Genomic DNA, 23448 nt, shown 5'->3' on the forward strand with positions numbered 1-23448 from the left:
GAGCCAAATGGAACACAATTTGAGCTTCTGAGGTAGATCCAGCTCCTACCTATTCGAGTATTGGCAAATACATCAGCTAGAGACCCACTGGTTCCTTTGACCTCTCCATGGGACAGCGTAGAAGATGCAGATGAAGAAGTGGACGATCCCTGAATTGAACGGTTGATCCAGGACTCAGGATTCTGTAAGCTCTGTTGCAAGGCAGCAGAGAGCGCAGCTTGGCGTCTCAGAGAGCCCTCATCCTCAGAGGCCGAAGACGTGTCTGTGTGGAATTAGAAAAAAAGAAGTTCTCGATCCTGCCTACAACAGAGACCTTTCATATCTTTCTCATTGATCACACATTCAATTGGATAGCAGCAAAACATTCATATTCTTAAGGTAGATTAATATGTAAAGTTTCTTAAGAATCTCAAGGAAAGATTTATGAACCAAAGCCTGCAAAAATAAAATAAAACAGCTGAAATCTAGAGCTAATTTGAAGCTCTTTTAAAAAAACCCTTACAGACCATTTAAACTTCATTATTTTTCTGTTCTGAGCTTAATCAGTATCTAAATTCTTCTGGCTTATTCCTTATGTTCAAATAACACTGAAGTGCTTCTCTATCTTCCTCAGCCTCTATTAGAGAACTCTGTGATAGGCTCCTACACTGATTTTGACAAGTATGTGTTAGTGTCTACTTAAAAGCAAATGATCTTATATTGGATATATAAAAACTCATTTTTGGTAACAACAGCTAAAGTGCCAAATAGTGAACTAGGTGTTGGGGAACTGATGTGGAGTAAGAAACAGTGCTCAGCCTGGAGGCAACTATGGTTTTAGGGGAAAAGCTAGCCAGTCACAGGGCACAGGTCAGCTCTCCAAATGTGACTGGAGAGGACGGAGATCTGTATGTTTCCCAGTCAGAGAAAACTGAGAAATTCACTGAGGACTGAATTTAGACTGGCTCTGACTTCAGGAAAGCAAGGCCTAAATTAGAAAAGCATGTTGAAAAAAATAAAAAAGAAAGGTTCAACCAAATATAGGATAACCAAGGGAAGCAGAAGTCAGGAATTTATTCCAGGGCTCTGAGCTTACAAGGCACACAAGTTTGAGCGGCATTTGGTCTGATGTGAGACATCCTTCTAATGATTTTGGGGGTCATAATTTACGGCCTGTGGATTGAATTTCATTCATTTTTTTAAAATCAAATATTCTGTGGTTAGTCTGGCTGAACACTTCCCTCTAACTCAGGTGAAACTGTAGGTCCATGTTCTTACTTTGGTTCAGAGAGCCAGAGATAACTAAAAGGGCTAGAACACTGCTAGCAGCTGACAACGGAAATTTGAACAACAAAAGACTAATTTAACCTAGAAGTCAAATTCTGCAGATCCAGAATAAGAGAGAAAGTTAAAATAATAACTATATCCTTGCTTCCTGCTCTGAACTGCCTAAGACTTATTATCTCATATTGAAGGTGATCTGAGGCCCAAGACTGTTTTCTGTTTGTTTCTTTGTCTTTTAAACAACGTACTACTTAAGTACAATATGTGCCAGGAACCATGTCAGGTTCTGGGCATTCTTAGATGTATGAACTCCTATGAGACAGTAAATGTCCTGAAAAGGCGTACCATCTGGTACAGGAGACACACAACTCCTCATACTATTCCACACGAATACAATAGATGCTAAGAAATGGGGTAATAAGCAAAGGATTTCACAGGATGGGTACCAATCTCAGTCAGGGATTTCAGATACTTCTTTGTAAATGGAGCAGACTTTGAAGAGGTAAGGGGCAAAAGACAGATGAGGCTGGAGAGGTAAACAGTGACCAGACCCCAAAGGGATAAAGCAATGAAGTGCTTGAAAGGGGATAGAGATCTATAATCAAAAGGAGGGTGATTAAAGGAAAATACAGAGAAAGAAAAATAACAGCATCTGTAACCTTTTACTTAAGGAAAGCATTTTTGCATAATTTCCAGGAAATATTCTAACATTTCAACTGTACCTTAGGAAGCAGAGAATTCTGTCTATGCAAACATGCTTTAAAAAAAAAAAAGTGTGTGTGCAGGAAATGGGACAGGTGAATCTGACCCTAAGAGCAAAGAATTTTCAGGATAATATATCTCAAGATCCCAAAGACTCCTGGGTTTGCAGGCTGTCTTCATTGCATCATTTATTTTAATCTGTGTAAGTCTAAAATCAGAATAACCCAATTTAAAAAAGATAGTAAAACTAGTATTTTCATGATTAGGTTTATGGAAAATTGGCTTCATTACATTTCTATATTGGATCAATTATGTAATTAGGCATATTGTTTCAATTCAATTACCTCATTTGCCTGCCAGTCCTCCTCAGAGTGTTTAGTGACTACAACTGTGGGCTTAGTGTAGTGGAAAAAACATGGATTTGGTGTCCTCCTTCTATTCGCACGCTGGGGGTCACCACTTCCTAGCTATGTGACTTAAGGCCAAAAGTCCCCACCCGAGAAGGCTGTTTGCTTGTCTGTCCATTCAACAAATACTACTAAGCACTACACTAGTTGGTAGGAGTACAATGGTAAGCAAGAAGACACAGTCCCTACTCTAACAGGACTTAGAATCTTACAGGAATTTAGAGCAGGCATCCAAGGAAGGGAGACCTCAACCAAGTCTGGAAGGGTGGGCAGGGATTACTTAGGAGGGGCACAGAGGCGGGGAGAGAGACCAGTCAGGCAGAGGAACAGAATGTGAGAAAGCTTGGAAGGGACAGAAAACAAAGCACATTTGAGGGTCTAAAAGAAAGGAGACGAGCCGAAGCACAGGATGCAAAACTGGCTGTGCTGAAAGATGAAGCTGGATGAGTAGACAGCACCGTGTTATTAGGGGCCATGTCGGTCATGCTAAGGAAACTCGCCTTTGTGCACATGGCTGTGGGCGGCCACGAGACAAGGTACAAAAAGCACCCCCAGCAGTGCTGGCAATAAACATGAGGCCCTCTTCTCCCCTGAAAAACCCACCCTATGTTACCTCACAGACACAAAACTGTGGCTGTGCAAAGCTTATAGCTGATCACGTGTTAAGATCACACAAACTGTAAGCACTGCTTAAGGACTCTTTTTAAAAATAAAATCGAGCCCCCTTAAATATTCATACATTTATTTGGCAGCTTTTTTTTTTTTTACATTTTTTATTGATTCATAATCATTTTACAGTGTTGTGTCATATCTGGCAGCTTTTTAAAAAAGTAACTGTCACCAAGGAAATTGCTATGGATTAGCAGAAAACTGGGCAATACTGAATTAATAATAATAGAAATAAAGTTATCATTTTCCCACTGATTCTGCTCTGGTTGAACAGGAACTCACAACTCATCTATCATAAACAAAGTCCCCTGCCTAACCTCTCATATATGTTGAATATAATAAGTCTACACAACAGAAAACAATTTTGGAAACATTTTTTGCCCTTCAGTTTATAACTGCTGTGATTTTAACACAGCACCATTAAATGTTGATCACCAGAAGCCTAAAATCCATTAATAACCAATTAGGAAACTAAACAATTAGCCTGTGGATTTTAAGGAAAGAAAGATCCCGAATTTGCTACCTGTTCTTAACTGCTATAGCACTTTAAGTCTTTAGCCATTTGTGGAAATGATTTGTAGAAATGATTCTCCTCTTCTTGGTAGAAAACATATCTATTACATCTAAAAATGTTCATCTTAAAATTTAAAATGCCTACCCTATTATCTATCCATTCCACTCCTGGGTATCTGCCTAAGAGAAATGAAAGCATGTATCTATACAAGGACTTGTACATGAATGTTCATAGGCGCTTTATTTGTAATAGCTAAAAATTAGGATCAACCCAAATGTCTATCAACAACTGAAAGGATTAGCAAATTGTGGTGTATCTTTATGCTGGAATAGCACTGGACAATGAAAAGGAATTAATTACTGATACACACAACAACATGGATGAATCCCAATATAATTATGCTGAGTTACAGAAGCCAGACAGGAGGGGGGGGGAGGAGGAGGAAGACGTATAACTGTGTGATTCTATTTACATGAAAATATGAAATTCTAGAAAATGCAAACACATGTGTAGTGACAGAAAACAGATTAGTGGTTACCTCATGGGGATGGGGAGAGTTGAGATTAAAAGGAAATTATGAAGCAACTTCTAGATGGTGACAGATAAGTTCATTATCTTAATTGTGGTGATGATTTCACAGTTTTGCTATGTCAAACTTAGTAAAGTACATGCTTTAAATATGTTCAGTTTATTGTATGTTGATTAGAATTCAATAAAGCTGGTTTCAAAAGATTTATAGGGGTGAAAATGATGCCCTGGTTAAAGGACGGTAACATCTGAGGGTCAGTCAATACAACCGAAGGGTGTATGGTGCAAGCTGAACAGGTTTCTGCAAGATGGTGCCTGCCACTGGGTTCTGACAGTTGTCACCCGAATTAGACCCAAACACCAGCTTACAACAGCAGGTAAGTCAAGATTCACTGAAAGAAAGATCTCATCCTAACAACTACTGCAAAATATGCCCCATAAACTAGGTCAGAAAATGTCTGAGCTTCAAAGAACAAAGGAAATAACCACCAGGACAATTACTTGTACAATACTGTACAAGAGAAGAAATTTTTGCATGTTATTTGTGTGGGTTGGGTGGGAAGGAGCGGTATCAGGCAGGGAAGTGTCATGTTTTCTTACACTGGTGGGTCAGGGGAATTAAGGACCTTCAGAACCTTGAAGAGAGGCAAAAGAAATTTCTATGTAGGCAAAGAAAGAATCGGAAGCTTAGGAAGGAAAAGCTTTAGGGACTCAAGGAGGGGCACCCTTAGCATGAAAGCATACCTGGAAGAGAATATTAAAAGGTTAGTCCTGGAAGTAGGCCATTCTGAATCTACCTTGGGCTACAAATTCTGAGCAGCTTAATCTAGCACTAAACTCAACCAGGGTGGGTACTGATTCACCAGACAAGGATTACGGAGATTTTTAGAACTACCCAAGAGATTTTTTTAGCATCTCACACTAATCTATGTGCACAGAGAGCTGGCTAAAAATCACCACATATACCCTAATCAGCAAAGGCCCATGAGTGGCCTGACCATTAATATCCAAAGTGGGATACTGATGAGAGAAGGGGTGCTCGCTATTAATCATTACTCCAGGGTCATTCTACCTATAAGGGGTCTCCAAACACTGTTTTTCTGGGTATTGTCCCACATCTATGAAAAATATTACACAAAATTAATATGACAAGTAATACTGGGGTGAGATTAGAGATTTTTTAAAAACTTTGTGTCTACTTGAAAAGTTACATCAAATATACAACAACTGTTAGAGCTCCAAAATCACCAGAAAACACTTACTTGACAGTATGGCAGAATGACAGGCAATATGTCAAGTGGTTTAGAGAATAGCTTTTAAAGTCAGACTGCTCTGAACTCCCATCTTAGCTCTGCCGCCAATAGCTGTTGGGCAAATCAGTTCTTATGGGTCTTAATTCTACTGTTTGCTATTGTTTTTCTATTGATTCTTTCTCACGGTGTTTTCTGCTTCTGTAGTTGCTCACAAAATTCAGTGGATCTTTACCTGTGGGATTCCTAAGTCCCTGTGTTGAGGTTGCATCTTTTCAGAAACCATTTGTGCCCAAGGACCACTTTCTAACGTTAGTTAGACCACTTTCTAATGTTAGTTCTTACCAGGCAGGACACTGAAATTCAGATCTTGTACCCACTGATCACAAATTCATAGGGAAGGTCCCTGCCCACATTATTCCAACAGGCAAGCTTTTTTTGACAAGGTCTTCTTTGGCAGCAGGTTAATTTTTTCTAGTTTCCCCTTTTGCTGAAGCTGTGAGCTCCTCTAGGGATCTCAATTCCAGCTTCTAACCTTGTATAGGTCCAAGGTTTTATCTTTTCCACCCTTATAGTAATTAAAACTTAGGCCCCTTGTTTACTGCCTCCCCTCTCTCCCCAGGGCAGCCAAAGCCAGCCCCATCTTACCACACCGATTTTCAGTGATCATTCTCTTACTCTCTTGCTCCTTTGTATAGACAAGGAAGCTGATTATAGTCTATTTACCATTTCTAAAGAAAAATGTTCTTTCTCCTGTTTCTAGGAGACAGTTTTCAGGTTATCTAACTGACGACACAACTGCACATAGAAATCTGGGCAACTTACTGAGCCTCGCTAAACCTGTTTTCTCACCTGTAAAATGGGAAAGAGGACTGCTGAGAAAACAAATAATGAAAAAATGTATGTTAAGCACTTAGCCCTTTGACTAGTACACAGAGGTACTCAAGAAATGCTAACTATGAAATTACTTTTATTGGCAAACCTTAAATTTTATAATCACCCATTGAAATAAACAAATTCAATCTGACAGGAGTGGGTTTTTATTGTGCTTTGACTTAAAGAATATAGAATACTAATCTTCCAAGTAATTATGGAGCGTAACCCACACTGATAATGAAAGTATGTTGTTAAAAAAATCCAAATCTATTAATTAGAGCACATTTATAGACTTCTGATTTGCCACCTCTATTTACTTTGTGGTTTTAACTAAAATTAAAATATCTGGGGAAAACTCCCCAGGTTGGTAACTGAGACAAGTATTCTCTTTTAAGTCAAATTTACTGACTAATACATGTTTTGGACTATAAGCTCTCAGAAGGCAATAGCTATTCAGTGTGTTTGTAATAATACCCACTCTAGTACCTTGCATACAGGAGTATCTGTTAAGTAAAAAAGGACTTCCCAAACATGACACTTAAGTAAAAAACAAAACCAAGAAACTTGAGTCTGACGTATAACTGTTGTATGACCTGGGGCAAATCACTTAGTGACTATCACCTGTTTGTTTCCTCATCTCTAAAGAAATCTGGCCTTCCTACTTCACACACTGGTTACTTATGAGGAACAAATTAGCAGGGCATCTATAGGTATATGGAAGTCCTTTGCATACTACAATGTACTATAATTCAGTAGAGTACTATCAAAGTGTGTTAAAAATGTAACAATATCCTAGTCTGTTCATGGGCATCATTTTCAGAGAGAAACATAGAGAGGTAAATTTCTCCTCTCCAGTCCTATGAATTACTACTGTAGTCATTTTCAGGCAGGGCCCTCTGTGAGACAGCACTCTAAATTCAAACTTCATTCAACACAAGCCAGTCAAAGTAGCTTACTGTGTTTTGGGGTCATTATGTGGTCTATCTGGTCATCTGTGTACCCTCAAAATGCAGTGTAGGGTGAGCCTACATGGGTGCAGAAGAAGCTTAGAGGGGAAAAAAATGTATGCTGTAGTTTTTGCATTGTGTTTATCCGTATGAATGAGTAACAGCGTTACACAAAGAACCCCTACAAAGAAAGAGCTGAGGTAATTGCCTCATGACATTAGTAAATGATTTCAGCACATAAAGAGAACTGGATGGCAGTAATTCAAGCAGTTTAAAAGGCTCTGAAAAAGGCCACAGGCACTAAAAGAACCACAGATTGCTACCAACTTGGAGAATTTAAATTTTCCAATCCACGAGGCAGAAATTAGTATATATATAAATAAGCAAATTTTAGATTGACTACCATTTTATTATTTGAGAAGGATTTATGAACAAAAGACAAATTATCTCTCAAGCTAACAATTTACCATATCTCCCAGACTACATGATACAACGCATAAAGCCAAGATTTATGACATATTTTGCTCCTTATATCCTTTTTATTAAATCCCTCTAAAAACAGCTCTAAACCTTCACCAATTCAGTAATTCTGATAGTCATGTGTGTGTGTGTGTGTTGGGGGGGGGTTCCCAAAGAAGCCAACTGGCCGGGGCGCTCCAGCAGGTACCTTAGAAACTAGGTCCACATAGCATAGCACGTGCAGGGTAAGGGCCCTGACTAGAAACATGCTTTGTGATGCGTGTGTTGTGTGACTGCCTGGATAGTGCACAAAGGACAACACAACTAAAACACTGAAATTTGAGGTGAATTTTGCCCTGCAAGAGTGGCTCGACTTTTCTAGAAAAAAGTCATAGCAAGGTCATTTTTATAGCTGCCTAGAATCTGTTTTTTTTTTTTTTTCAAATCAGCCTAAAGCCAGCAATAATTAACTTCAGTTTTCTTCTTCCTCTCCATCCCTGGAGCCTCAGCATCTCCTTTAAACTTCAGAGTTTCAGGGGCTACTGGAGTAAATATGCAAGATAAAATCTACCAGCCATCCCTGGGTTAGGCTGTACTGGGTTTGGGGACATAGGATTAAACTGCAATAGCCACATCTCTAACAGCTGGCTCTCAGATGCTTGGAGAGAACAGAATCCAAATCCTAACTTGGAAGAGCAAATTCCATTCCCCAAAATGAAAGGTGCTAATGGAAGCCTTACGATCCAGTTCCTTCCACATTGCCTCATACTGGGGCAGAGTATTTGTCCCAGGCAGGTGCTGCATCAAGCTCCATCTCTATACGGGAGTTGCATGAGATATCAATGTGTAGGGTACTCTCAATGTTTCTTCGTGTTGGAAGAAAATTCCTCTTTTATTTGACAACACTCATGTCCCTATGAGCACATTAACGTCTCTCAGATACTATTCAGAGGTCCCTGGAAGAGGAGATAAGTGGACAGGAAATCTTTTTATTACTCTGTTCTGCTAGATAAAGGTCTTAGGAGAGAGGATGGAATTTTTACAATCATGAAATTATTAAAACACACAAGGTGATCAAGAAGATTATGCCCCATCTTTAAGGCTACAGACAGAGCAGAACATTAATGTTTAGAAACACAGGGGCCTGTGGTGCATTCCAAAGGACTATGGTCTCAATTCAGCAATGAACAGCCATGATTTGTTTCTAGAGTTGGTAAATTCCCCTCGGGCGATGACTTTTGTAAAGGGACAGAAAAGCTTTCCATTCCTTCCAAGCATTCCTGTGCTGCACTCTCACATTTCACTCAAGGCCGTGAGAGCAGACTGTTTACTGTGAAACTGCATCTCCTCAGAACAGCTCTGGAGAGACTGTTTCTAAGATCTCCGAGGCACATTGCTCCCTACCCTTTGCCATTTACTACAGCTGAACCCTCAGCCGAGTGGCAGCAGAATCTGCCAGCAAGGAATAGCTACTGAACTGAGAGCCCCCTTTGTCCACGAGGACCCAACTGGTGCTGGACTAATGCGGAAGGGAAGCCATCCAAGATTCTGAATGAGTGGGCTGGAAGTATGCACCACTATAGGCACAAAACGTCTCATTGTGGTGGTCTGCTAGAGGTATCTCCTGTTACGTTTTGAGAAACACTTGAAGCCACAGAGCTATTTCTCTTTCAAACATATTGACATCACAGATGGAAAGAAAAAAAGCACACACAGTTATTGAGCCCACAGCACACCCCGATGCTCTGAGAAGTTAGCCAAAACCTAGGAGAAAACTATTAATATGAACCTAGGCCAGGGAACAGGATCAGTGTGAACAGCTCAGCTTGACAGCTGTGAATTAAAGTCAACCACAGCAAGGTAACCTTCCTAGGAATCTCCCCCAAAAGACACGCTAAGTCGCTTAGCCCAAAACAGTACAGGAAACGTTCTTCCCCAAAGATTTCATTACCAGGAATGTGACAGTAGAAAGACAGACACTATATTGAGGCTCTGAAATAGATTTACTATGTTTAGTCTCAGAGGCCTACACCAAGATCTTGTCTGGGATTTCATTGAAAAAAAAGTTTTTTAAGGTTTTAAAAAACTTTGGGAAAAATTCTGAATAAATAAGACAACTTAAAAGTTGTTTCAGTTGTTCCTCAAATATGAAATTATAGCTCTTAAAGTAACTTTGGGTGGGGGTAAGGCTTCCAAGTCTGAGAGATGTGGATGGAATTTTTAGTTCCCGCAGATCTCATGATCCCATTATAAAAAGTGGATTCTTAAAAATATATAAACACATACAAAATATATTAATACACATATATAAATACACTTAACATATGTTTTTCAGGTTTATTGTGACTTTGCATTGCTCTCCCATCATCTTTTATGACATAAAAAATTTGTCCCAAGTCCATATATTGCTATGACTGTTAAAGAGACAAAGCATCTGACTGCAGAGTAGAAATTTATTAGACGTGTATGACTGTGCATGATATTTTGGGTATCACTGAGAAAAGTTATTTAACCACAGAATGGTAATATTGTATATCCTAAACTTTGATCTGTATTTATTTATGACTACGTGAGTTTTAGGGTTATAGCAAAGAAATGCTAGAAATTCAGAAGGACATTTTTTTAAAAAACAGCTTTACTCTTAAGGCATCTTTTTGTTTGTTGGTTACGAGGAGACAATCAAAATGTGCCGCCTTCAGTGTGTACTCTTAAACACCTCTGATGACGAGGAGTGAGTTCTGGGTCCTACCCCAGAAAAGAAGCAGCAGAACTTATTTCAGAAACATCAAAGTAGTACCTGTCAGAGAGAAAGGTTCTGATAAACCTACCAGGAGGTGTGCAGGCATCTGCAGGAGACTGGACAAATGTGGACCGCCTTTTGGTTGGCATGGGCAAAGCCATTTTCTGTTCTTTATGCTTTGCCAGTGCGGCTTGAACTGCTTCTGTGTGGATATCTGAAAGATTAAACATTTGCATTTATTAGCTCCTGCCTCTTAAAGTGTTTACTTCTGTGAGCAGAACTATCGTTGCCTCAGTCGTTGAAAAGGGTTGTTTAGGTGACTTTCACTTCTCATTTGAGTTACAACAATTAAAAACAAAAATGGAAAAGAGACAAAAGAAGAAGTCAAGGATAATTTACAGAGAAGGAAAATGAAGCCCCGAATGACGATGAGACAGCTTAACACAGCAGACAAGGCGCTAATGGAGATAAGGGTGGGGGGTGGAGACAGAGGAGGAGTCTGACATGCACCTGTGCCAAGTGGGGATCTCATCCCTGATCGGAACAAGTCCTGTGTGCAGGTGCCTAGAGGACACTCTCTGCTCTTCAAGCTTAGGATCTGCTGAACTGTCTGAAAGGTGTTGAGACTGCTCGTTCTACACCATATGAAGAGAAGAGCTGATTTTGATCCAGAAAATATAAGGGGTGATGGGACTTGTTTGCCACTTTGATCACAGAAGAACTCAGCTCTCTGCCTGAATGTCTAGATGACATCTCAAAATTAACATATCCATACAGAACTTTTGATTCTCCACTCCCATCCCCAAACTCACTCTACATTTCTACAAAATAGGATCATACTATACACAGTATTTTGTACTGTGCTTTGATTTTTTAACTCTTATAAAATCCTACTGGGGTAGGTAACACCTGAGCTGGCTTCCTAGTTACCAAGGATTTCCTCTTCTCAAGGAATGGGCCCAATCTACATATGTAAATGATCCTTAAAAGCCTGTCTGTGCTATGTAAATATGCCCCTTTTGAGAGCTGGACCAATCAGATCCTGTGTATGGAGTGGGTGGGTGGGAATAAGATTTAAACTCTGAATTAAGAAAATGCACCTGCTAGAGTGGAGTCACTTGAATGACAGTGCCCTAGAAAGAAGGAAAGTCCTTGAACTTCAAGGTTTAGATCCCCAGAGCTGTCTCTTCCTTCCTAGGGATTGCTCAGCTGTTTCTCTGCTTCTAAAATCTACCCTGGCCACTTAAGACAGCCTGAGTTGTCCTCTTTCATGCAACCGAAAAAACCTTCACCAATACAAATAGAAACGTCTTTCAGTGTAAAGGTAGGCCTATAATATAACTTTAAAAGGCTGTGTAGTATTTCACTGTATGAATGTTCCATCATTTCAAACAACCTTGTTTCCAAAATTTTTGCTACTATTCATACAACTATTCACAGCAAGAATAATTCAGTATTTTCACATTTAGCACATCTAATCCTATTTCTTTAGGATTAATTCCAACTATTGCTGAGATACATTTCCTAAGAACAAGGAAATACATTTTTCTTCTTATTTTAACCATAGTACATTTGTCAAAATCAAGAAATTCAAAACTGATACAAACTATTATCTAACCCACAACCCATATGCCAACTTAGCCAACTGTCCCAGTAATGTCCTTTATAGTCCCCTTCTCTTTTTTTTCTTCCTGATCCAGGACACAATAGAGAATCACATATTACATTTAGTTGTCATTCTCTTTATCATTCTATAATCTGGAACAGTTTCTCAACCTTTGTCTTTCATTATCTTGACATTTTTGTACAGACTAGCTATACTGTAAAATGCTCCTTAATTTTGGTTTGTTGATATTTCTTCATAATTAGGTTCAAGTTATGCATTTTGGCAGGAATACCATAGAAGTAATGCATCTTCTAATAGTGACTTTGATTACTTGGTTAAGATGGTGTCCGCTAAGTTAATCTACTGTAAAGTTACTATTTTTTCCTCTGTGTAATTAATAAATAATTAATGGGTGAATACTTTTGAGACTACGTAAATGTTGTTATACTTCATTAAACTTTCACCCACTAATGTTAGCATTCCTTGATGATTCTTGGCTGAATCAATTATTATTATAATGATTACACAATGATGGTTTCATAACTCCATCTTTCCTTCTGTATTTATTAGTTGGTATTCTGTTATAAGAAAAAGCTTTCCTTTCTCCACCATTTATTAATTTATATCAATTTGGACCTATCAATTCTCATTTTATTCCATGACTATTCTGTTACTAGCATTACTTATTTTGATAACCATATATCCCAGCTCTGGTCAACAGGAGCTCCTTCAAACCACCTTTTATGTCCTTTTGACATATTGCTGACATTTTAAGCATTCTTTGTTTCCTGGTACAAGATGATCCATGCTCATCTGGTACATTGCCTGCTCCAGCACTGGAATTACACATTTCTCTAAGTAGCTCTGGCTCATCTTAGTGGTGAATGGTATTTAGAAACCAAGATCTTAGAACCAGGAGTGTGTAGTGCTGTTGGGGTATCCTTCTTTCAAGCTCTTTCAGTAGATAAAGAAATACAAACATAAATATTCACACAAATACATCTATATCTATTTTCATCCATATCTACATTAGAAACAATGAGTTCATATTAATATCTCCAATTCCAATTCAACATCATAGAATTCATTCCAATCTTCCCCTTTTCCATTTGTAAACTCCCTTCTCTAACAGTAAAACCTGGTTCACAGTGTAATTAATACATTTTACTCATTCATTCAATCCCACAATACACAGAAAGTAGTTTCACAATTCATATGAAAGATAAATCTAACCAGAGTTCAGTATTTGTTTGCAGTTCTTTTTGTCTTTAGACTAATTAAATTAAAGTACTGTGTGCAAAAGCTATTTGAGTTAGTTCTTACCCCTTTCCCCTTTGGTGGTTGTATTACTCTACTGAATAACATAGTTAGGTTCCTTTCTTTTTCTTCATATCCCATAGGTCCTTCCCAAAGTTGTGGAATAAACATTAGGTGACATAATAAGAAATATACATTTGGTTTCCGCCTGGGTTCCTGACACTGAGTTCCTAAAATCCCTGTAATTTCCTGAGTGATAGGAGTGGTTTTTCTTCTAATGAGGTAACTCTTGGTGGGATCCTAGATAGTTTCAGAGATATGTTGAGATACTCAATATTTTATTATAAAACAGGCTTTGTGTTAGATGATTTCACCCAACTGTAGGCTAATATAAGTGTTCTGAGCACATTTAAGTTAGACTAGGCTAAGCTATGATGTTCAGCAGGTTAGGTGTATTAAATGCATTTCACCTTAGAATATTTTCATCTTACAATGGGTCTATCAGGATGTAACCCCCATGGTAAGTTGAAGAAGATCTGTACTTGTGATTGGCAGCTTAAGTGGGGGCAGTCTTGTGGGAATGAGCCTATGGAGTCTGCACTAACTCCAGGCAGTTAATGTAAGAATTTAATTAAATTGTAGGACACCTAGTTGGTACCTGCAGAGAACTGGAGAATTGCTTGGTGTGGAAAACTCACACATTCGATGTCAGGAATAGTGTGAGTAAAGATAAAATTTTCCTTTAATTAATATGGTTCCAAAAGTCAAAACTATACCAAAAGGTAAAGTTAAAGATGTGTCACTGCCTCCAACAGCCACTTCTACCCCAATTTCACACACTCTCAGTAGGTAACCAATCTCCTTATTGATTTATCCTGCCTATATTTCTTTTTTACAAAAAATAACCAGCTACAAGTCTATCTTCTCATATCCTCATCCTTCATATACACAAAAGGTAGCATACAATATACACCGTTTTGCACTTTTTTTTTTTACTTAACAATATACCCTAGAACTCATTCTGTATCAGCTATTAGAGATCTTCATTCTTCTTTTAAATCAGCATAGAAAAAAAGAAGTAAAATTGTTTCTGTTTGCAGATGACTTGTTCTTATATGTAGGAAACCCTAAAGATTTCACAAAAACATTTGGAACTAATAAACTCAGCAATTGTAGGAGAGAAAAATCAACATACAAAAATCAGCTGCATTTCTTGACACTAACAACAAATCATCTGAAAAAGAAAGTAAAAAAATAATTTATTTATAACAGCATTAAAAAAAATCCTTAGGAATAAACATAATCAAGGAGGTGAAACACTTTACACCATGAAATTGCACACTGAAAGAAATGAGAGAAGACACAAATAAATGGAAAGACATTCGCGTTCACAGGTTGAAAGATCTAATATCGTTAAAATGTTCATATTACACAAAGTAATTTAGTACAATTTCTATCAAAATCCCAAAGACACTTTTTGAAGAAATAGGGGAAAAAAAAAATCCTGAATGCATATGTAATTTCAAAGGACTCTAAATAGCCAAAACAATCTTGAGAAAGAAGAACAAAGCTGAAGACTTCACCCTTCCTAATTTCAAAACATATTACAAAGTTACAGTAACCAAGACTATGATATTGGCATAAAGACAGACATACAGAGTAATGGAACAGAACAGAGAGCCCAGAAATTAACTGTTGTGTATATGGTCAAACTGTCTTTGACAAGGGTATCAACACTATCCAATGGGCAAAAGATAGTCTTGATAGAAATAAACGGTGCTGGGAAAGCCAGAATATGTAGAAGAATGAAACTGAACCCTTATCTTTCACCATATTCAAAAATTAATCAAAACGGATTAAAGACCTAAACACAGGACATAAAACTATAAAACTCCTACAAGAAAAGATAGGAGAAGAAACTTCATGACCTTGGAATGGGTAATAACTTCTTGGAGAGGATACCAATAATACAGGCAACAAAAGCAAAAAATTGACACGGGACTACATCAAACTTTAAAACTTCTGCACAACAAAGGAAACAATTAACAGAGTGAAAAGGCAACCTACAGAATGGGAGGGCCTATTTACAAACCACGTATTAGATAAGGAGTTAAAGAATATATAAAGAACTCCTACAACTCAGTAACAACAAAATCCCAAATAAGGCAATTATAAATGGGCAAGGGACTTGAATAGATATTTCTCCAAAAAATATAAAATGGTTGTTTAAAAAAGAAAAAAACAGAAAATCTCAAGTGTTGACAAAAATGTGGAGAAACTGGAACTCTTGTGCACTGTTGGTGTGACTGTAAAAGGTTCAGCTGTTATGCAAAACAGCATGGAGGTTGCACAAAAATTTAAAAATAGAACTATCCTTATCAATCCTACTTCTGGGAATATACCCAAAAGAATTGAAAGCAGGGTTTTGAAGAGATATTTGTACACCCATATTCACTGCAGCATTATTCACAATAGCCAAGATGTGGAAGCAATCTAAATGTCTTATGAACAGCTGAATGGATAAAGAAAATGTAGTATATACCTACAATGGAATATTATTCAGCCTTAAAGAAGGAAATCTTTAAAAAAAGAAAGAAATCTTGTGATATGCTACTACACTGACATTATGTTAAGTGAAATAAAACAGTCACAAAAAAATACATACCACTTATAAGATGTATCTAAAGTACTCAAATACATAAATGGAGGCAGTAGAATGGTGTCTGGCAGGGACTGGAGGAGGGAGAAATAGAACTGCTGTTCAATGGGTATACAGTTTTAGTCGTCCAAGATGAAAAGGTTCTAGAGAGCTACCAACAATATGCATATAGTTAACAACAATGTCATGTACACTTAAAAATTGTTAAGAGGGTAAATTTATGTTATGTGTTTCTACCACAATTTAAAAAAAGCTTCTTTTATGTACTCTTTTATTACATCTGGATTTTGAGTCTCAGAAAGCCTTTCCACAGACCTTCCATAAGCTTTAGATTATAGAAAACTTGACTAATGTTTTCTTTCAGTACTTACATGGTTTCTTTTTTACATGCAGATCTCTGATCTGTTTGAAGTTTTTACCTGAATATGGTGTGAAGTATGGATTTACTTCATCTTTTTCCAGTTGTCCTAGCATCATTCATTAAAAAGTACTTTTTCACCCCAGTAACCTGCAATGCTATCTTTATCATATACTAAATCCCAGGTGTACTTTGGTCTATTTCTGAATTTGTTATTCTATTCCAATGGTCTGTCTGCCAATTCGTGTGCCATACCACACTATTTAATTTTAATTAGAGTCTTTGGAGTATGTTTTAATAGCTAGTAGGTGTAGTCACTTGCATAGGTTTTCCTAGCTATTCTTATTATGTTTATTTTTCCAAATAACTTCAAAAATATATTTTCTAACTCCATAAATAAATTTGATAGTGTTTTTACTGAGATCAGATTAAATTTATAAACTCAATTTGGGAGCCCTAACATCTATATGATATTGAATCATCCTATCTAAGAACAAGGGATGCCTTTCCATTTATCATGTCTACTTTGTGTCATTCAGGGTATTTTTAAGTTTCCTTCATAAAGGTTTTATACAATCTTGAAGCTTATTGCTAAATACGTCTTATTTTCTTTATTGCTTTTGTAAATGACATTTGCTCTACCATTATATCTTTTGACTGGTTATTCTTTGCATATACGAAGGCTACTGATTTCTGGACTAATTTCAAATCTTGCTACTTGACTGAATTTATTTTATGAAATTAATTTTGTCATTGATTCTCCTGGGTTTCCTATATGAATTATCATGTCAACTGCAAATACAGTTTATTTCTTCTTTTCTAATTCTTACATATCTAATTGATTTCTCTTGTCTATTTGTATTGTTTTAATCCTCTAGTAAACTTAAATGTTCGCATCCCTGGGATTAGGAAAGCTCCTGCAAATAAGAAAAAAAGAACAACCTAATTTAGAAAAAAATAGGCGAAGGCAACAGACAGGTAGTTTACAGAGGAAGCACAAATGGTCAACAAACATATTCCAAAATGCCCAATCTCATTAGTAATACGAGAAAAACACTTCTACCAACAAGGTGGGAGAAGGTCCATTTCCTCACATCTAAGGACAACATTGGGCTGGGTTTTTTTTTCATTGTTCCCAAAACGATAAGAGTAAAACATTATTTTACATTTTTAAAAGTAGCTCCTCCTATTCTTGGCTTGTTTTTATGAAGTGGTTAATACATGGTACATAAGTGGCACAGCTGGGCTTTAAGGACAAGGGACAGAACAGACACCAAGTGCCCTTACCTGCTAGGACATTACTATGGATGGATGTATGGATGGATAGATAGATATGGATAGACTGAAAGACAGCTGTGTGAGATGTGTGAGTCAGTAAGTAGAGAAGGACAGTCCAAGGAGTTACCTGCAAGCCAATAAGGAGCACACCATTTTTACCAATTTCTAAGGTATTGACCCTTCAACATTTTAAATTATGGCAGAGGCAGCAACTATTAAGTTCTGGAACATTAGGATATCACATTAATTTTGGCACTACTCTAAGTGCTGGTGGGGAGGAGCAATGAAATTTTAATTTTGCATTTTACATTCCACTGCCTTTACAAACTATGTCTACAAATTATGTTTTCTTAGCTTGTAATGTCTATACAGCAAACAGCTTCAATACCCTTCAAAATGGCTCAGACATTGCCACCTCCATGAAGCCTGTCCTTGATAGTACCTGTGCCCAGACTTCTTCCCCTGTCACTCCCTCTTCTATGCTGCCTCTACCTTACACAAAGGACTCCTGTGTTCAAGAAAGGTGTCCTGTGTTTTCATCTGTGCTTCTCTCGCATCTAAATTGTGCTTGACTCATAGGAGGCCTACAATAAACGTTTGCTTAACTCAACTGAATTCATCTTCCTTGGTACAAGGAAGTGTATTAAAAAAGGAATAAAATGGTCCTGGTACCAGTGGCAGCTACCTTGGTAAATGTCACCATATCAGAGGTCATATTTGAACAGAGAAAGAAAGTTCTCTATCAAGGTGACAGAGGGAGTTACTGTTGCATTTAGCCCCTAGCATTAAGTCAGAAGAATCCAAACTTAGACTAAAAATCATTCAGAACTGATGTTAAGGCTTCAAATAATTTATTATGGATACCACTTTAAAAACTATCTTTTACAAATTTCTAGTTATAAAATAAATAAGTCATGGGAATGGAATGTACAGCATGGTGACTATAGTCAATAATACTGCATTGCACTTTTGAAAGTTGCTAAAGGAGTAAATCTTAAAAGTCCTCATCATAAGAAAACAACTTTTTTTAACTACAAAAGGTAATGTAATAATGAGACCTATTGTGGTGATCATCCTGCAATATATACAAATATTGAATCATTACGCTGTATACCTGAAACTAATATAATTCTGTATGTCAATTATGTATCAACTAAAAAAAGAAAAAATCTTTATTATTTTTTCACTTAAAATTAATATAAATTTTGTTACACGTATTTTATATTTTACATTAAAAAGCTGGAAAAAATTAACGTACATATTAAACATACATCATGCTAAGTAAAAACTTTCCCAAGACACATCACTTTCCAGAAATAATCCAATCTCAATCGTTTGGTCCATATTTTTCCAGATTTCTGTATCTGTGTACATAATAATATATGTAATTACTATTACTAATGTTTACAAAATTTAGATCATATGCTTCATATTCTACATACTGTCTTCCATTTCTTACTTAAAAAAATATTTTGTACATCTATCCATATCTGCACAAATAAATCTATCTCACTGTTTTTCTATGAGCCTTTACAGAATTTTTAAACTAGCTCTCATAGAATTCCATTATGTGGATCTACTGTAACTTTTTTAATCACTATATTTATTATGAAAAATACTACAACAAACTTTTTTATCTGTAGCTTTGGGCTCATATGTAGGTACAAATTCCTAGAAGCAGAATTTCTGGGTCAAAGGGTGTGTATATTCCAAGTTTAAAAGATACTTCCAGACTGTTATGCTGTTCCTTTTAAGGCCAATGTACCAACTTACTTTTGGCTCTGAAATGAACTTCAATATGGCATTTATATTTATTACCCTAGTTCAGTGTCCCTAAGGTTTACTTAGGTGAAGTGAGATTGCCATGTTTTACTGACTCTATGATGCCATCTTATATGAAACACAGCCGGATTTCAGGTAAGCTGAAATGTGAAAAGCATCCCTCTTATATTATATGGAACTACGATTCTTAGCTGTCTTGGAAAACGTATGATTAACTGCTTATACTGAGAAAAAGCATTTTCTCAACAGAACAACAGCACATCAAATGCTCACACTTAGTTTTTAAAAATACCACATTTCCAAGGGCACTGATACATGAGATATGAAACATGTGATGGCAAACTTGCTAAAACTAGGGGCTTTTTCACAGCAGTCAAGCTTAGAAGGCCCATAACATTGGATAACTAATAATTACAGAGCATGTTCTTTTCTACCATAAGGATCATGGCATCAGACCACAGAGCAAATCAAACCACCCACTTATTTTCTAACATAGTGAGCCCTGGCCCATACACCTGTGGCAAAAAGAGATGTTCACAGTTACTGTATAGCAAAGCCTCTTACTGATAAGAACAGGCAGCTCTTTTAACTGGTTTTGACTCATTCACCAACCTACAGTTCATCATGCTCTTTGACAGAGAAATCACTTCCGAAGTTCAGTCCCCAGACGAGGCTGACTTTGGCCAGAAGTACATGAAACATGGGTATCATTTTCCAGCACTAATGTTTCACTTGAATAAGGTGATACAAATACTCCTTTAGAGTCCTTTTTCTTGTTGTCTTTGTTGTTTTGTTTGAGGTGGCTAATTGCTCAAAAGATTAACATTAAAGGGGTTGTCAGGATGACTTACCACCCGATCACTTTCCATCTCAGGCATCAATTGTGTATTTTCTACACTTGTGACCATAACACGTGTGTGTAGAAAGGTGCATCATGCCTTGATGTGCAGGAAAAAGAGGTACTAAATAAGTGTATCTGAAATGTTAGACCCTCTCGGCTAAGCACAGAAGAACAGAATCACGTTGGATCATCTAAACTCTGAATAAATACAAATTCGTTACACCATGTCTGAAACACGAAACACCAAGTGTATTTAGATTTGACTATGACTGGTTGAAATGCTGCAGGTGTTAATAAACCTCCACCAAGTGAGGGGATTTTCAAGTTACACTCACTGAAATTAATATTAAGTCCTTTCTGTGTACCCATCACTTTATTCTGAATGCTTATAATTTTTCCTAAACATACCCTACATTCTTTTTTTTTTTACATTTTTTATTGATTCATAATCATTTTACACATACCCTACATTCTTACACTATTTCTGCATGTGACATGTAAATGTAACCCTTCCTATGAATGGGGTGGTGAAGAGGCGCAGCTCAACTCCCATCAGTTTCTACAACTTATTTGCTCTACTTCTGAGGCTACTTTCTTCTTATTTTTGGAAGCCAGAATTCTCAGCATGTGCTAAGCTTTTCTTTGCTATTCAATTGGGCCCTTTCTAATGTATTGAAAATGTGATTTTTCAGAAAAAAATCCACGCTTGCAGGCCTCTTCTTTCACGTTCCCCCCTCATGACAGTATTGCAAAACTCTCATAACTTTCAATATCTTCAGGTTCTTAAATCATTTTTGTCCCCTACTTCACCTCCTCTTTGGCCTTCTTCTGGCTACTACCCTAAAAAAAAAGTTCCAGTGAGACAAATATCCAAAACTGGACTATTAAACCCTCTTCAATACCCCTGCACCTAATCAAGAGACTCCACAGTCTAACCAGTGTCTGATTCACAGATTACACTTTCTGATATTGGGAGTAAATCTGAAAGAATTGGTATATAAGAATAGGGGCTGGAGATAGTTGGGTTTTAGTAGGTGAAAGTCAAATTTTTATACCATTGAATGAGCTTAATAAAGCCTTTTTTTTCTCTCTATGTGATCAGCTTGGACATAAAGTATAGAGAATCCTCTTTTGAGTTCCTTATTAATCCTTTCATTATATGCTGTAAAAACAAATGGAAAACCAAAGTTTAAAAGAAAAAAAAAAACCTCCCAGAAGGCGAGGAGTGAGAGCTGTAAAAGCCAAAACCCTTCTGGAGTGGTCAGAACGTGCTGCTGGCCCCGAGCCCCAGCCTCAAAACACAGACCAACGCTATGTTCTGGGAAATCGGGCTACAGTCTTGGCTGAACAGGAGCTCCCGATGTGTGTTTCCAAATTCAGCCTTGCCTCCCTCTAATCCATTCCCTAACTAATAACCACTTTTACTCCTTCCTTTTCCCCAAAATATCTATTTAGCTCTTATATATGTTAGGCCCTGTGCAGCTGGCCCGAGCTGCTAGAACAAATCACAAATCTGTGTTAACTGCTCTGCTGAAATCCTTCAGTGGTACTCAAGATACCTCAAGATTTGGACTCTGACCATCTTTCTAGCCTCATCTTCACCTCCTTCTGGGCCCTTGCTTTCTGAGTGCTAGACATAACGAACTACTTTCAGTTTTATTATCTGATGCCATTTCCCTATCTCTGCCTGTCTGCCGTGATACAGTTTATTCTCTGAGAGCCTCCTCTGATCGCTCAAGATCGGGTTAGGTACAAGAGGAAATTCTGGTGTGGCATACAACCTATATTTTTTTGACTGAACACTTCTCATCCCTTCTTTCCAGTGTGTGAAAATATGTATCTAATAATATCAGCTCACGAGATATCTGCCATCACGTCCTTTTCCTCGTTTTCTCTAAAGCAGTTTCTGAGGGTGTGATATAGACCCTGTTTTTCAATTCAAGAAAAGGATAAGGTAACCTTGGCTGGTGAAAAGGAGAGAAAAATCTGGAGAAAGTAAAATAACATTCCAGTTGGTCGTCTGGCTTAATTCTGCTACTTCTTAAAGCCATAAATGTGCTGCAGAGACTCTCTTGGCGCAGTGGACAATAGAAGGGCATGGGCCGGGCTCACTGTGCCGTGTGTCCTCCTGAGGGTCTACGGTCCAGTTCTGCTCATCAGTGCTGGGCGTGGTATGGCGGGAGCATGCTCCCACTGCCAGCCATAGCACGCTGCCTTTTCCCTTCCCCTGGGTATCTTCTGAGTCAGAAGAAATAAAGTTAAAGAATTTGCCAATTTGAAGTTTCACTATGAGTTTTTGTTCCAGCTCCATCAGTCAAGAGACTTATCCACAGCTCTGGCAAACACAGAAGGACCTGCCTCTTCCAACAGAGTCTACTGACCTCTCCCAGTACCATTCCATGAGACCCTAACCCCCTGCCTTAGCATTTATTTATTCACATTGCCTTTGTACTTGCCTGGGTCCCCTTCTGCCCTTGAAGGCAGAAACGTACTATTTGGGGCCATATCCCCAGCAAATAAGAGCACCTACTATATCTGACATGTAACAGGTACTCAATAAATGGCTCATGAATGAATTAATATAGACTTGTTGGCACTTCAAGGGAAAAAAACCAAAACAAACCTTAGCAGCTCTCAGGATATACAGACCATACTTGAGTCAGTAAAAAACTATTTCACTGGTGATTTTCAGTTCTCTCTCACCTGATCGGTATCGTTCATCCCTGGCTCCCCCAGATCGAGTTCGGTGGTACTTAGAAGGAGCGGAAGTTTGAGCTGCAGATGGAGCAGGTGTCTGGTTTCTGTGTTCTTTCTGTACTGCTGAATCAGTTTCTAAAAAAGGAAGTTTGGAAGGTGGTTATCTGATAATAATACCTAACTTTTTCTGAGAAATTTACAGCATTTCCACAATACTTTGAGGTAGGTACTATTACCCCGTCTACGGTAAAGGGTTAGAGAGCTTTAAAATACATACATAACGAAGATGCAAAAATATCCAGGCTAAAAAAAATATCATCTTAGAGTTGTAACTGCCAACAGGTGATGGGAGAGAAATAGCAAGAAGATATAAGCAAGTGAAAAAGCCATTCCAGAGACTCTAAGAACTGACTGGGTGGGAGGATGGGGTGGGGCTGTACATGACCCCCTAATCCTGCACAGTGGTACAAAGAATAGCTTGGGGAGCTTTAGCCTCCCCATCATAAGCTACTTCAAATAAACACAACATTTAAACAAAACTGGGTGCTTATCATGCAAACATAGCTTCAAGTCAAATCTCACTAGTCCCTCTTTCAACCAGTCACCACTGAACCT

General features: G+C 37.7%; 1 protein-coding gene across 3 annotated transcripts in view; it reads right to left on the reverse strand.

The window, feature by feature from the left end:
* The window catches only part of DIP2B (disco interacting protein 2 homolog B), a 195593-nt gene that overhangs the window by 63871 nt on the left and 108274 nt on the right, over nucleotides 1-23448 (reverse strand). For all 3 annotated transcript variants that reach the window (XM_072972815.1, XM_031683009.2, XM_072972814.1), the window contains exons 3-5: nucleotides 22840-22968; nucleotides 10444-10569; nucleotides 50-262 (exon numbers count right to left, since the gene is read on the reverse strand). In XM_072972815.1, the coding sequence (XP_072828916.1) occupies nucleotides 50-262; nucleotides 10444-10569; nucleotides 22840-22968 (468 nt within the window). The remainder of the gene's footprint in view (nucleotides 1-49; nucleotides 263-10443; nucleotides 10570-22839; nucleotides 22969-23448) is intronic.

The sequence above is a fragment of the Vicugna pacos genome, chromosome 12, assembly GCF_048564905.1.
Source record: "Vicugna pacos chromosome 12, VicPac4, whole genome shotgun sequence".
In the NCBI taxonomy this organism is placed as follows: domain Eukaryota; kingdom Metazoa; phylum Chordata; class Mammalia; order Artiodactyla; family Camelidae; genus Vicugna; species Vicugna pacos.